Below are 16519 nucleotides of genomic sequence, written 5' to 3' on the forward strand. Positions count from 1 at the left end.
GGAAAAAAGCAGAAACGGACAAGAGTAGCTCTGTATCATGCAATGCCATATTCTTTGCCTTGTCAACATCTCTTCTGTTATCAACTTATAGCCAACACAACATACAAAAGAAACAACAATAATGCAACTACATACGAATAGAAGCTATACATCCAAAATATATGACCTATCGTGCATCTCCAATGATTTCATCAAGCTTAGACGAAAGAAACCATTTCTTTGTCGATTGCAAAAAAATTCAATTTAAACCAATGCCTCAAGTGACTCAGAACAAGTTCAACGGAAGGACTGTGATGACAATATACATACATAGGATCTAAAGTTTTGAAGGTAAGGGTTCTCATCCTCAAAAAACATGGAATTCTGTATGTATGTGTTCTGCATCCAGAAATGTAAGGTCTTTTCTCTGCTTTCTTGGGGCAGTATGGAAATAAGTCCTTACAGTACCGTATTCCCTAAAAAAAACACCCTAGGTGCCTATATAATGTTTGCCGGCTCATGCTGGCCAACAAACAGACGGTTTAAACTTATTGTGCTTCCAAAAATGTTACTATCTGATTAAACATATAGCCTAAATAAATATAGCAAAAATGAATATCACAACAAATTATAGACTTGAAAAGACTATTAAGGGCTTATGGCTAGTTCTTCAGCCGTCCCTTCATTCTACTGCTTTATTGGCCTTGTGTGTGTTCACTAACTGCATTTGCACATCCTGAGAAACTGGTGAATGCTCCTTGTATTCCATGGTGAACTCACCTTTACCCTGTGCACACACAATGCAATACATGTATGAAAATAAATTTACATGTGGAGGGAAATCCCAAATGCCCTGTCTATGAATCGATTTTGTCTTTACCTGTGTCATTGAACGAAGTGCTGTTGAGTAACCAAACATATTGTTCAATGGTACCTGGAAAGAGGAGCAAATGATTTTTCAGCTATGATGGCACTAGCATGTATGGAAAATCACGTTTCTAAATGCACAGCATAGCATAAGCATGAAATACACCATATGCACAACTATAACATGACTTACATACATCAAAGGATAATTAAATATAATTTTATTCGACAACTACGACATTGATGCTCAAATGTCAAGACAACCTGAAGATTTTTACTTTACATGATTAAAGGATTGATTCAATCTCAAGAAAGATGAACCAGAGTTTAACTTAACACAAGGGTAGCCTTAAATGTAACCTTAAAAGTTTATCCATAAAGAATAAAGGATTAATTCAATAGAATAGAACATCAACAAGAACCAGATACTGCCGTCAAAAGTTCAATCAATTGTTTGGAATGCAGCTAAGCCAAACTATTCAAGAGAAGTAAATTTCCACTTACATTGGCAGTAATTACAGAATCATCCCCATCTTGATCATTTCCAACTATAACACCTTTCCTCCTACACATAATTGGCATGCAGAAATTCAGATGAAAAAGGTTGAAGATCAAAGAATTGCTCAGTCCAAAAAACCATTCAAGTATAAGGACAAAGGCCGTGACTCACTTGTTAATATCACCAGCTACTGTACCCTGAAATTCTGTCGGTACTTTTAACTCAACCAACATAATAGGTTCCAATATCACAGGCCTAGCAGCACTATAACACTGTCTCACAAGTGAAAATAACAAAATCCAGCAACAGTGAGCCAAAAAGAATAATAGGAAGGAAACCAAAAGAATAAATCAATTCACAGAGAACCATCATAAGCATTAGACCTACCTGTCTGAAAGCATAGATAGAAGCCAACTTAAATGCAAGCTCACTAGAATCTACCGCATGAGAAGCACCGTCAGTTATAACAACCCGGATATTTTCAACTGGATGTCCAATTAATGAACCTCTGTACATGAGAATAAAAGGCCAAAACATCAAATCATACACTTAAAACTATGTAAAAAGTCATCATTCCTTACATATGAGTTTCAGAACCATGGGAGCCAAAGAAATGCACTCACGAATTTGCAGCTTCTTTGAAACCCTTCTCAATCGCAGGAATAAAATTTGATGGTATAGCTTGTCCAACAATCATGTTCTCAAATTCAAACTTAATTGGAGACCCAGGCGGAAGTGGTTCAACATACCTATCAATACAAGAAATCAACAGATCACATCATTGGACAAGGTAGGAAAGGCTGGACAAACTTGCCAAGTAATAATTATACAAAGAAAATGAAAACAAAATCTTGAAACATAAATAGTTAGCCCAGATCAGAAAAGAGCAGTATCAGACAAGCGAACCAGGCATCATGAAACTACACCTACGATAGATATATCAATAAGATCTCAATGGAAAGATAAGCACTGCCCCCCCCCCAAAAAAAAAGAAAAAAAAAGTAAAATAAAATAAAATAAGCTACAGACAACTCAGCTGCTTACCCACACACTCGTCCATATTGACCCTGTCCTCCAGATTGCTTCTTATGTAGATAATCAAACTCAGCACGTTGAGTTATAGTCTCCCTGAAATTCACACGAGGCTTTCCAACAGTTGCATCAACCTGCTTTAAGGAACTTGAGTTACTTGAAAAGTGAAAATTTCAATTTTAATATTCTTAGAACCTTTTATTTTATATGCTCAACAAAAGAACAGGTGAAAACCTTGTATTCTCTCCGGATCCTTTCCACATATATATCCAAATGAAGCTCTCCCATTCCAGAGATAATTGTCTATGTAATAAATAAACACATTGTTAGTAAATGACGAAAGTAGTATATAGTATAAGAATAAGAAGAATCATTGAAAACAAATTTTCCATATCACACCTGCCCACTTTCTGCATCCAAGCCCACACGGAATGTAGGATCCTCTCTCTGGAAACGATTCAATGCCTTTGAAAACTATTTCAATGAAACAGGATTCATTAGCAAATACCAAAAGATATGAACAAGTGCGTGCACACGAGCATTTATACCAGAAAGCACTCACTTGCCCGCCAGAGTCCTTCGAAACTGGTTGAACAGCTAATGACATCACTGGCTCAGGGACATTCATAGAAGTCATGGTGTATTTGACAGACCCATTTGTAAATGTGTCACCTAGAAACGCAAAACCATACATTATGATAATCTAAAAGCTTTTCAGGCTTTTTTTAAGGGAAAATAATAGTGTTGTATGCTTAACCAACAATCAGTTTGGTATTTTTATTTCCCTAGCATAGTCAAGCTCCTTGAAAACAATTTAAACATCCAAAAATAGTATGAAAAGTGAGTAGTAGGACCTGAAGCACAATCTACACCAAAAACTGCAACTATTTGCCCAGCATGTGCCTCTTGAATGTCCTGCATGCATAAATCCCAAAGGGGAAAATATTAAATAAAACTACTATTTAAAGGTCCCACCATTCGCATAATTACTGAGACTGATGTTAAGAAAAGCCCAACCTCCATTTCATTAGAATGCATCCGAACCAAACGAGGCACCTAGGACAAAATGAAAAATATTTAGCTTGTATTATTGTATACTAAACCCCGAGGATAAGGTTAGCAGTTATAGAGCAAGGGAAAGAGGAGACAAACAAATTATGTTAAAATGAAAAAATGTATTTCAGTGTCATGGAAGTCTATCACATAAAACGGAAAACCAAAAATGACACATGTCCTGACTTAACAGAACCATACAATTTATGAACATTATAATTAATAAAAGAACCAATGTTACCCAATTTTGATGAGCAGTCACCTTGCGTATTAGGTTGGAATCAACATGCATATGGAAGATACTTGATCAAACATCACAGGTAACAGCATTTCAAAATCTCAACTGATAGTGTTTTCTATCAAAATCACAAAATGCTAACCAAAAACGCATTTTAGTTTGATACATGAATTTGTGGAGGTCCATCTAACTCAGCTCAAGACCAATTCACACTCACAGACAACAAATAAAACATCCACTACAAAAAATGGGATGTGTTTGCCCAAAAAGATCAAATAAACCAGAAGCTCAAGAAAGGGAATGAAAAAATTAGAGCAAGAGAACATGAAACCAAAAAAAAAGAAAACTTACCTTAATCTTCTTTCCTGTATTTACATTGACTATAAAATCACCCTTCCGAACCACACCCTCGTAGACTCTTCACCAATATAAATTATTGTTAGGTAATTTAGCATGAAATACATACGCTACAACAACGGAAAATGATGCAGCAGCATTACCTCAGATATGTTAGCTGACCAAACCGCCCTTCCTCCAACTTAAAAGCTAATGCTACAAGTGGTCCATCTGGGGTTCCAGGCAACATTACCTACAAGAGAATTACAAAAGAATTACATTAAAAAAAGGTTTCTGACCAGATTCAGCAAAACCTTTTTGGGAGGAATTGAAGTATCAATTTTATACCTTTTCTTCATTCTTTGTTTGATCAAGAGCATAGTTACTGACTTCAATTGGACATGGCAAGTAACTAAGGACACCATCTAAAAGCGGTTGTACACCCTGTACAGAAGAGAAAAGTATCAAATAAGTGGCATCTAATAATCCAACAGATAAATAAACAAATAAAATAATGGAAATTCTGATGGCTGCCTTATTGTCAGAAGTTGGGTGACTGAAATTAATGGGAACCAAAGAACAGAATTAATCATAAAATACCTTGTTTTTGAATGCACTACCCATGAATACAGGAACAAACTTCCGTGCTATGGTTGCCCTACGAACTGCTTCCTGCTCAGAGCAAGCTACAAATTTTAGAACTCACATCAAGTTCATAAATCAAGTAAAAAGAAGCAGCAACATATAGAATTGTAAGGTTAAAACAATAGAAAAATAAATGTTGTGGTCTACACTTGGGTAACAGTTAAGCTAATTTCACATTGTAACATTTGATGCAAGAAAAAGCCTCCATCATCCACCCGTACAGCACATATAGAGTACAATGAAAGACCATTCAACATGAAGGATCATCGTAAATCCAGTGAAAGGCCATCAGCCCATAACATCCATATTCAAATTTCAGAAGCAAGCATGGACCCTGAATATTTGATGGGCATCAAGTCAAAGTGAAGGCAGGCATGCTATTTTCTCTGCCATTTTTTAAATGCAAAAGGGACACTAGATGGGCAGCATCAAATACACTTTCTATCAGTAGAAAAAAAGAATTAAATAAATCACCAGTCCCCGGACAGACCTCAAGATCAGCAGGGGAAATAGGCTCATCATTTAGAAATCCTTCAGCTAGTTTATCATCCACTTCAGAAACTACTTCTATTAGTTCACGTCTCTTTTCTGCAACTATGGCTTCCATATCTGCTGGTATACCCTCAGACACAACTTTTTCTCTGCAATAGTTATTATATGACCAAAAAGAAAGAACAGGAAATGAAAATGGCTGTTACACGAAGAAAAATTAAGTGAACCAGAGAGATCGAAACAAACCCGCTGGAACCATGAAAATAATAAGCTTTTAGCTGCACAAGGTCGATAAGTCCCTTAAAGTTTTCTTCCAAACCAATTGGAACTTGCACAGCCGCAGTATGATGCCGAAGCTTAGACCTTGCCTGACACCAGGCACAGAAACGATCAGAATGCCACTGTTAAATGTGTGAAGTTCAATAACATCAATTCAGTTACATGAATGTACCTGGTTGAGAACTTTCCATGGATCAGCTCCCATTCGATCGAGCTTGTTAATAAATGCGAGTCTTGGCACCTCGTATCTTCTCATTTGCCGATCAACAGTAATTGACTGACTTTGTACACCACCAACGCTACACAGAACTAAAATGGCACCGTCAAGAACACGCAGCGCCCTCTCGACTTCAATCGTAAAATCAACGTGACCAGGCGTATCGATTATATTAATCTGAAACAGCAGATGGAAAATTTGCACGTCATAATAAGTAACACAAAGAGTCAAATTAGGTCAAATTCAAAATACCATACGAACCTGGTAATCTTTCCAGGTGCAATACGTGGCAGCAGATTGGATAGTAATTCCTTTCTCTCTTTCTAAATCCATGGAATCCATCTTTGCTCCGACGCCGTCTTTCCCGCGAACCTCGTGGATCTCGTGGATCCGGCCGGTATAATAGAGAACCCGCTCTGTCAGTGTGGTCTTTCCCGAGTCGATGTGAGCGGAGATTCCGATGTTTCGGAGTCGTTCCATGGACTCTTTCCACCATGTTTCTTTGTCGTCCTTTGCTCGCGCGACGTTGCCAGCAGCGAAATGACGGACCTCGAAGTTCCCCAGGAGGAGGGCGGCGGTCGGGGAGGGGGAACAGTAGGGCGCCGCTTTGGTGGAGTACAAGGTGTAAAGGAGGCGCGGGACTGCGGATCTTTGGAATCGCGCCATGGTGGAATATGGGTAGTGCTGCTTGGTGCGGGCAAAACCCTAAACCCAAAATAAGGGGTTTTTAGTTTCCCGTTCGGGTTCTGAAAATGGGGCGGATCAGGAACAATTCGGATTCATTTTCTCCGGTGGTCGGTTAATTTGGATATTCGTCCGGGCCTATTTGGTGACTTCATTTGTTTTACATAAGCCCATTAGTTCTTGTTCTAAATATGTAGTTGGGCCCTAAAACAATCCAAAAAGAGACCAACAAATCATAGCACAAGGGTCCCAACCTCATATCTCAACCATACCACTAAGGTCACGTTTTGAAGCCAATGCCTAAACATAGGCGCTAGCCAATATCATGGCATGTCTCTGTTGAAGAAAGAATTCTTGATATCATTTACTTATGCAACAACCAAAAAATAACCAGCACATGAAAGAGCTCCACAACATACACCAAATCTAGCAACCGAAGGTAGTGGCCATTCTTTCGTTGGGTAATAGATGGATACAAACTCAAGCTACTACTTGTTAGGAGGTCGTCACTCCTTATCCTCCCTCATGTCTTTAATGACAATGCTTGAATTGGTCCCAAAGTATAGTGATAAAGTCCATCCTCCATTTTCTTCTCCACAACAATATGTCTTAGCGGTTATGTAATGATTCAAACGTCAGTGATGTCGAAAAGTGAGGTTTTGGAATCCTGTTTTCATAAATCGGATTCGTAAATTTTTTATTAAATATTTATGGAGTTGTGTTAGAAGTGAATTGAATTTCGGTTAGGTAATTTTTATCAAATTATTGCTAAATTAAGGTGCAGGGACTAAATCATAAAAATATCAAGTTTAATTGTTAATGAATTAATAAGTAGAACTTGATTGAGGGATTTTTATAGCAATTAAACCACTATTATAGTGATAGTGGAAGGTAATGTACTTTGTAATCGAAGAAAATGTGATAAAATTTTAACAAATTAATTTAATAAATAAAACATAATAATAAACAAGTTAGTGGGAAAAGTAGGTGAAAAAAAAACATTTAATCCATTTTCATGCAAAAACCGAATCGAGGAGAAAGAAAAATAGGAGACCAACGACCAAAGGGTTTCAAAGTTTAAATCTTCAATTGGTATGTTCAATTTAGTTTTTTCCTTATAATTTCTATGTTTTCGGAATCCTGATAGTTTAAGTTAGTTGACCCATGTTGTATATTTATACTATTAAAGATTTAGGATGTTACTATTGTTGAATAGTTGAAGTTTTTGGTGTTAATTTGATAAATTTTAAATTTAGAGTTGAAAAATGACTAAATTGTAAAGTCAATTGATGATTTTGTGCAATAGGGACTAAAATGCATAAATTTAAAAATTAGTGGTAAAAATGAGAAATAAAAGGTCCTAGAAGTACTATAGTCCCAGTCTTAGGGACTAAATTGAAAAAATACAAAAGTTTCATAAATTTACAATTAAGTATGAGTTTGTTTGTATATTGATGAATTGGTATGTTTGTGTTAATCCATAGCTATCATCGACCTGGATTTCTCAAAAAAGGAAGGAAAAGACAAAGTCATTGACGAATAGCTCGGAGTTTATGGTTTGTATTTTTATAACTCAAACCTTTTTCAATTGTTGCATTTACGAACTATGCTGCATAGTAATAACATAAGGTAACCTGGAAATGATAGAACGAGCTAATTTTAATCGATTTGAATTAGTTGTTGGTGATGAGGACTAAATTGAATAGTTTTAAAAATATGATATAATGTTATAATTATGCAATTGAATTCAATTGTGATGAGTTATACTGTCACATATGTAAATTGATGATTGGTTGATGATTATGTTGTGGACTTTAGAAATTGATTATTATAAATTGAGATGAAAAAGGATATTAAAGTTTAATGATTCAATGAATGTGAAATGGTAGTGTAATGCTACATATTAGTACTTTTGTTAATTTTGTTAATAGAAGCTATGAAGAAGTGGAAATTTACATGTTAATTTGCAGATCATCCATTACTTCTAACTCGTGCATTTGAATGTATTATATTATGTTTTAATATTCGGATTATAGAAATACCACTAAGTTTAAGTAGCGTACGGTTTTGTTTTTTGTGTGCAAGTTAGGTACTTTACATTTCAATCATCGACTCAGCATATAGTGACAATCCTGGACTCAAAAGTTGGTAATAGTTTGATTTGGATCATGACATGTACTTAAGGAGTCTTTGGTTAAATAATGTTTAATTTGGATTTTGTTGGCATTTTGAGAACCTTGTATATATATGCATAAACATGTGAGTGATGGCAATGTTGTCTTGTTGAATTGGTTGGTGTTGATAAGGTAATATGCTTGAGGTAATTAGTAAAAGAATGGTTTGTACTTGCTAGGTTGAAGGGTTTTGGTATGGCTTGTGTATGTTTATATGCTTGATATTGAATCATTGTTAAATGGTGTTTAAAGTGGTCAAATGATGTATGTTATCTTAATTGTTTTGAGCTGCCTTGGAAGGCATATTGGATTTGTTGAATATGATGTTTTGTTTGAATTCTAATTGTTAAATTGAGGTGTCAATTGTGGCATATTGGTTAGGTACTTAAGGTTGATTGATATAAGTGTTGTTTTTGATGTTATATTGATGCATTCGAATTTGTTGAAACTTAGTATGAAGTGTTACTTGTGGTATAAGTGATTAAGGTTAAAAAGCTTGTTTTGGAAGGTATTTATAGGTTGACACGGCTTGATACATGGTTGTGTGCCGTACACTGGCATATGGCACGTCCGTGTGATCTGCACATTTAGGTCGAATTTGGTGCACATGGCCACAGTTTGTTACACGGCCTGATGACAAGACCGTGTGACATCTTTTGAATATTTACACTTTTCACCCACACGGCCATGTAATCCACCCAAACAACCTCATCCCTTCCACACTGTCAGAGGTACGGTCATGTGACCCATGTTTGTAAAATTTTCCTATCTTTTTATTTTTATTGTGATTTGATCCCTGATTGATACTAGGTTGGTTTTAAGCTTTCATAAGCTTGATATAAACCCGAAATTGATTGAATTGCATGTTGTATTGAATTAGATATGAATAAATTGATATTTAGACTATGAAAAGAAATAAAATGTTTTGTATTCACTTGTAACACCTTATAGCTCGGATCCGGTGACCGGACCGAATATGGGGTGTTACATGTTAATACTTTCATATCCACTTGATCCTCTCATTCTTAAAATAAACTTTGAAATAAATGTTAGGCATAGAAATACTAATAGAGGGTGAATAGGGATTTTGAAATTTTTGCAAACTTTTCTAAATAATAAGGAAAGGAAAAAAAAGTTTGGATAATTCAATTTATAATGGTTTGACTCCAATTACCTACTTTCCCTACCTTAGTATACTTGAACCAAGGATTTCCCAATTCACTATACTTGAATTGTTACCTTTCAAGGACAAGATATAACATTTACAATATCTATCTTTTTACGAAGGCTAAGATAGACCCCCCTAAGTTTTTGTGGCTAAACTAAAACTCTCTAGCTTTTATGGCTCAACTCAAAACACTTTACAATCCACTTAAGGTTTTGTACCTCAAAAACCTTAAGTATACATACACATTACAACAAAGAGAAAGAAATGTTAACAATGAAGACTTCTTAAAGGTGTGTGATAATAAGTGTTATCTCCCTCTCTCTCTCTCAAAATGAAAATGAAAATGATAAAAAATATCTAACATTAAGCACCTAAGAGTATAAGAGAAAATGAAGAAATGAAGAATTTTAGGCTTTTCTCTTGATTTTTGTGCTTGGATATAAATCTACTCAATCTTGAAGTGTTCTTAATGAGTATTTATATCAAGGAAGTGATTTGTATTCGTTTATAACCATTGGGGATGTTTTGGAGCCATTTGGAGTATTAATTAAGGCATTAATTGCAATTGCAAAGCCTTATGTTTTGATACATAGTTTCTAGTTGTTGACACCCTCCTTTACAAAATATAACTGTTGGCCTTGTATATGTAACACCCCTCACTCGGCTCGATCGCATGGTCTGAGTTATGGAATGCTACATTTGTTGCCGGAGCAACTACTGTCAAATATGCAATAATTAATCAATTACACATGTGACTTAACATCAATCACATTCAATTTATGTTAAATAATCATTTCTGGGTCTTAAACAAGCTTGCGAAAGCTCTTTTGTCAACTTGAGCACGAAATATAAGTAAATTGTAAAGTCTTGAAAATTCAGGACCGACACACGACTTTATCACTTCCACGTCGTGATGTCACCAAAACAGTAAGTCATGTCACGACTTCATACCATTTGACGTCGCGACGTCACTTACTATTGGTCGACGTTGCGACAAGGGATGTTGGTCGTTGAGATGTGGGCCCTATTTTTTGGTGAGATGCACTTTTGGTACTTATTTCATATCTTCCAACCTCAACCATTCAATATGATCATCTAATTACCACTTCCACTTGATTCAAAACATACCAAATCATGCCAAACAATTTCAAACATTCTAAATCAACCTCTTATCAAGACATTCAATACTTATTCATTAATTAAACTTAAACAATTCAAATGACACCAAAATATAACTACCAACTATTCAATTACCAGCCTTTACCTTATTTAACATTTCATACCATTTTAATTACATACACTTATGCACATTATGCACATCTATGGCTTATAAACCTTAAGCATAAAAATCAATAATCAAGAATAAGTCACATTTCTCAACCATTCAACATTTAAGCCTATTTGATCCCAGATTTCCATCCAACTATGTCAACCATGTTTAGCCAAACTCAATATTTGCATACATATACAATTCAATCATAAAAATCTTCATGACTTTAAAAATGAACCAAATGAACCACACACCAACACATATTCTCAAGTATGACACTCAAACATACTATTTTCAACTAGGCATCAACCATTGCCAAATCATGCCTTAACTAAGTCACATGTCATGACCAAAAATTGAAAATCATCATCATATAACATATTCATCAAACTATTTCAACTCATCAAGACTTTTATACATTAGGGTATACATTAAGACACTTATATACATGCCACAACCCTAGACCCAAAATGATCGCATAACTATTGATTTGGTGATAGTGTGAGCTTTGAGATGATCTAGCTTGATGAGTTCCGCAAGGTGACGATCTACAAGGAAAGGAAAACAAACAAGGTAAACATATAGGATGCTTGGTAAGTTCATATGTTTAGTACAAAACTTACCTTATTTTTACCTAACATTTATAAGTTATAAAAGCTTGGCAACATTTTGGCTAATCATGTCAATCAAAACACCAATATTGTAAGCACTGATTTATAATCAAAACATATGATAGCATAAGTGTTTAACATGCCAATTCATGTCACTTTAGGTAATTAATCTCAAAAACTCAATCCATCAAGGGATAATACAATCACATGCATGCCAAAGACATTACTCCAATCTTTTATTCATGCTCAATGCATTCAATATTTTTCCATTTGAAGACCAAGTTTATTTCATCCCATTTCAATTTTTCATTTCATAATTGTTTCGCTCAATGAACCCTAGTAAACAGACTTAGATACACAAGTGTCTATACTACACCAGTTGCTTGTCCGAGTTGGAATATATACATATCAGGTTACCCATCCAGGCTAAACCTTTATAACGACACATTAGGTTACTCATCTGAGCTAAACATGTTTAAAAAAACGGGTTTGGAAAACGTAACAGAAAATAGATTTGGGGAAAATTAGAGTTTTAAATTTTTTTTCCAAAAATAAGAACTTGGTTGTGATATCTAAAGTAATAAACACTTGATCAAAATTGTTCCTTTTCGATTCGTCTAGGAAGAACACTTCGACTGAGTAGTCTTCTCCTCTATCCTCAATCTCACGTTTGCTGAGTGTGAGTTCGCTTTGAATCAGAAAATTTTCCACAAAATTACCAGTGGGGAAATTTTGTAATTTTTCTAAAATTTTGGGTCAAGTTGTAAATAATAAAAATATCTCTAAAAATATTCTAAAATAATTTTTTCAGAGAATTTTCTCTCTACAACTTTCTCTTAAATTCAAATGTGTGAAAAATATTAACCTATGACTCTTTTTATATAAGGAGAGTTTAAAGAGTTCAACTATAATTAAATTTAATCACTTTAATATTAAATTAATATAATACTATTAAGATAAGTATTAAATTAAATTTAATATTAAATATATTAAAATAATATTATTTTTAGAATAGTTAATTTGAAATCAAATAATCTGGTAGATTCTCAGTAGGAGTGTGATTCCTCCATTGCTCAATCGTTGAAGGACCACCCGCTGGCCACCGAAATATCGCTGTCGGCACCGTCGTGTTAGGTGGTGCAAGTGCGACACCCTTACGACACCCCGAGTCGATTCGACTATTGTCGATTCAGTTCGGGCCAATGATGACCTGATTGGTTTGATCCAGCCACCAGTTAGACCATCGGCTTAGTTTCACATATTGGGCTAGTTCGACCAATTTTTGGGTCTCGGTCTCGGTTTTGGGTTCTCAGGCCCAAATTTTTTTACCTATTGGGCCAATTGTCTGACTTGAAAATTAATTTCCAAAAATATCATATTAATTTTAATTAATTTGATTATTTTAATTTTACTTGATCAAAATTAATTTTCCCAAAAATCACTTAGAATTTTCAAATTAATTTTTTAAGAAATTTCTTTAATCAAATTCTCTTGTTGAACAATTCTCACGACCGTCTAATTTAATTCCACATTAAATAAATCGACTCAATTAAATTATTTCCAAAGTCATAGAATTTTCTTCTAATTCAAATGCAGTCTGATCAAGCTTTTGTTGAGCTAGCAAAGGGACTAATAAGACATACAATTAGGCTCGAGTAATTGCATTATGTCCAGAAGCATCATTCTGATAATTCACAATTTACTTAATTATGGAGTCAATCCACAAGAAGAATTATGATTAAAAGCTCTTTATTGTATACTCTTTATGAAAGTAATTCATCCAATTGCTTTGTCCAATGATCTCGTCATGTGTGTGTTATCCTCATATGATATCTTTAATTTCTTTTAGTTAAATCTATTCACTCAATACAATCTTCTTTTACCTCATTGTCACCATTGTGTCTTCTTAATGATTAATATGAATCACTGACAACAAATAACTGTGATAAATTGCTCGTTCAAGAACCAGCAACCTGTGGCCACATTTCATATTTATCAATCCACACAATTCCAATGAGAGAGTATTGTTAACTCTTTAATCGAGCTATGAATTCCATTATTGCTAGTAAAACTATACCATACAAAAGTCATGTACCCAACATACCGGCTATGGGTTCGATCATCTTTAGAGCATAAGTTTCCGCTTATATCAAAGCGCATGAGTTACATACGCATGGTCAGTGACCAACTCAATATTTCGGTAAATCACGCCATGAACATCACAAGTGAATTAATTCACAAACGGATTCAAAATTAATTCAACTTGGGTCCAATATAATGTATCATTCTTCCAATGAGTACATCTATGTCTCTACCCGTGGAGTCAACTGCTTTGATAGCCAAGACTAGCTATCTCCCCAATTTGAATTGTAGGCGACATAATAATCCTTCTAAGTATTTGAACCAAATACTCATTTTGATTCTTTTATGAGATTACAAACTTTTTTAGATTATCTACTGAATTAAGTTATCTTTTTCGCAATATAAACGTTCTTTTGGTGCCACTTATCATCAGTTTGAACTTAGACAATCAATGAGCTAATATTTGTTTGTCACAATTTTGCTATGTATGCAAAACATGAAAGACAGAAACACAAAAAGACATAATAGTGAAATGTGAAATTAACTTTTATTTATTTATTCATCGTTCAAATACAAAGAAAACAATTATATGTTTACTACAATATGAGCACATTTCCCAACAAAACCTGTGTCACATAACACTTGAGAATCTGCAACAAATGTTGGACCTCAGTAACATATGTAATAAATCTTGTACATTCCACACAAGACCTTATTGATATGCTAATCGTATCTTAACCTTTACTAAGTTCATACAAGCACCTTTTACACATATAAACGTCACTTTTCAATTTAGTTTAATTCTAGTCTTTCATACCAATTCACAACTAATTATTCCACAACCAAACACACACATATATGTATTACAATTCAAACACATAACAATCTAAGTAAATAAATACCATATGAACTTACCTGATCAAAACATTAAAAATTTCAAAAGGGTTTTCTTTCTTTCAAAATTGACAAGAAGATGATGATGAGTGAAAAAGATGACAACCTTTTACATTATTTTTACTTATATAGTATGATTAAGAACTAATTAACTTGATTAATTAAACTAATCATGCTTTAATTAACATAATTAACCCTTTAATTAACAAAAGTGGAAGATGTCATCTTAAATCACTAAATATTATTGAAAAATGATTAATTTATCATTTTGAACCTTTGGTTTATTGCAATTTTAATCCCTAAGTCTTTGGTCAATTAAAAACTTATAGCGATTAGACTTTTATAATTTAATCATTGTACCTAAATTAAGTAATTAATAGATAAAAATTGATGGGTCAAACATCAATATATTTTTATACTAATCCTGTAAATATTCATATTTAATATTTACGATCTCGGTTTACGAAAATGGAGTTTCAAAATCGTCTTTTCTGGCACCACTAAAAATTGGGCTATTACAGTATGTATCGAAACTTGAGGCCATGTTTCAATACCTCATAGCTTATGTATTGATACCTTACCCTCAATTTGCGTTCTGAGGCTACTGACTTTGTATGTTCTGATACACTTAAGATAAGCATCAAAACTTGGTACTAAACTTGCATAGAATCAAATTTAAATATTTAAAAACACTTTGGCATAAACTCAAAAAACGTTTGAACACTACAAAATAGAGTAATTGAATGGAAGGGTAATTACTAGGATAGTAATTACACTCTCTTGTAATTATAAAAAATTGTAATCCTTTAAACATGTACGAAGTGTAATTACATCATAATTCCCTATGTCATGTTTGGTAGTACAAGTTGTAATTACACAGTTATATAATTTATATTTTTAAAAATATTAGTTATTATAAAAAAATATTAGTATGATAAAAATAATTTCTAAACAAGTACCAAAAATTAAAATCAAATCATCATATATATATTATGTTAGTTTAAGAAGTAGTTGATAATATAATTACTAATAAAAATAGCAAGAAAAACAAATATCAGATGCAATTTTATCGAATTGCTCTAGTGCATATTTGTTGGGTTATTCCCTATTTAATATTTAACTTATGCTCTTTATCATCATATGTTAGTCCTTGAATGAGTTCATCCTCATCTGAATTTGAACCCGCATCATTAAAATTATCAAGATATCCTTCTTCCATGTACTCTATGAAGTATGAATCATCCCAATTTCCCTTATGATTGAAGTTATAAAATATTCAACATGCTAGTATGATCCAACCTGGATTTTTATGTTATGCTAAGGTGATGTAGCTAATAGTAGAATTTCTTTTTAGATCAACAAGTGTCTTCTCAATCACTTTTTAAAGCCCTGGACATCTCAAATAAAAGAGTTCACGAGCTATCTAAGGTGTTTGTGTCTGACACTATTCTCTCAAATGATATCATACCCTACGATATGCTGTAAAAAAAATCTTTTTTATTTGCATAATTAGTATTGACCTTATAATATTTAAGTCCACAGTCCAAATAGTCTATAACTTTAATTATAAAAACTTATATAAACTTAATTTGGAGAAAGACTTATACTAAGTCAAATTCCTTTTTATAATATGTAAATTAAGTAAAAATAAAATAAAATAAAATAAAAATATATAATCTTTTTTAAAAAAAAATTTATAAGTTGTCTGAAACTTTCATAACATTTCTTATAAATAATATAATTTTTTCATAACTTTAGAAATTTAATTTTTTATAAATAAGTTATGATAAAAAAAACTATAACATTTTTTTATGAATAAGTATACTATTTTTATAATTGTTAAAATATGAACTTCGATAATGACAATGTAGAAAGATTGTAAAGAAAAAGAAAGAAAAATAGAACACATAGATTTTACGTGGAAACCCTTTCGGGAAAAACCATGGGTAGAGGAGAAGAAAATTCATTAATGTCAAATTCGAATGATTTGCAAGAGTTT

The 16519-nt window shown here is 33.4% G+C and overlaps 1 protein-coding gene across 2 annotated transcripts; it reads right to left on the reverse strand.

Annotated features, from left to right (window-relative positions):
• Nucleotides 1–275: 275 nt before the first annotated feature.
• On the reverse strand, nt 276–6469 carry LOC107954596 (elongation factor G-1, mitochondrial). 2 transcript variants are annotated; one of them, XM_016890197.2, is made up of 20 exons: nt 5899–6469; nt 5593–5814; nt 5388–5509; nt 5140–5290; nt 4605–4676; nt 4353–4448; nt 4169–4257; nt 4020–4086; nt 3395–3433; nt 3232–3292; nt 2940–3049; nt 2777–2851; nt 2612–2680; nt 2390–2511; nt 1969–2094; nt 1733–1853; nt 1517–1617; nt 1351–1411; nt 860–913; nt 276–766 (listed from the first exon to the last, which is right to left on the reverse strand). In XM_016890197.2, the coding sequence occupies exons 1-20, from the start codon at nt 6301–6303 to the stop codon at nt 662–664; spliced, it is 2268 nt and encodes a 755-aa protein (XP_016745686.1). In that variant the 5' UTR covers nt 6304–6469; the 3' UTR covers nt 276–661. The 2 variants fall into 2 exon arrangements, with proteins under 2 accessions (XP_016745686.1, XP_016745687.1); XM_016890198.2 differs by lacking the exons at nt 276–766; nt 860–913; nt 1351–1411; nt 1517–1617 and having other exon boundaries at nt 1927–2094; nt 5899–6407.
• Nucleotides 6470–16519: the final 10050 nt, after the last annotated feature.

Source organism: Gossypium hirsutum, chromosome D07, assembly GCF_007990345.1.
Source record: "Gossypium hirsutum isolate 1008001.06 chromosome D07, Gossypium_hirsutum_v2.1, whole genome shotgun sequence".
NCBI lineage: Eukaryota > Viridiplantae > Streptophyta > Magnoliopsida > Malvales > Malvaceae > Gossypium > Gossypium hirsutum.

Coding starts and splice junctions, on each gene's coding strand:
- LOC107954596 (XM_016890197.2), bottom strand. CDS start 6,303: ATGGCGCGATTCCAAAGATCCGCAGTCCCGCGCCTCCTTTACACCTTG. Junction 4,449..4,604: donor GTAGTGCATTCAAAAACAAG/GTATTTTATGAT, acceptor TCTTCTGTACAG/GGTGTACAACCGCTTTTAGA. Junction 1,412..1,516: donor GTAGCTGGTGATATTAACAA/GTGAGTCACGGC, acceptor AATTATGTGTAG/GAGGAAAGGTGTTATAGTTG.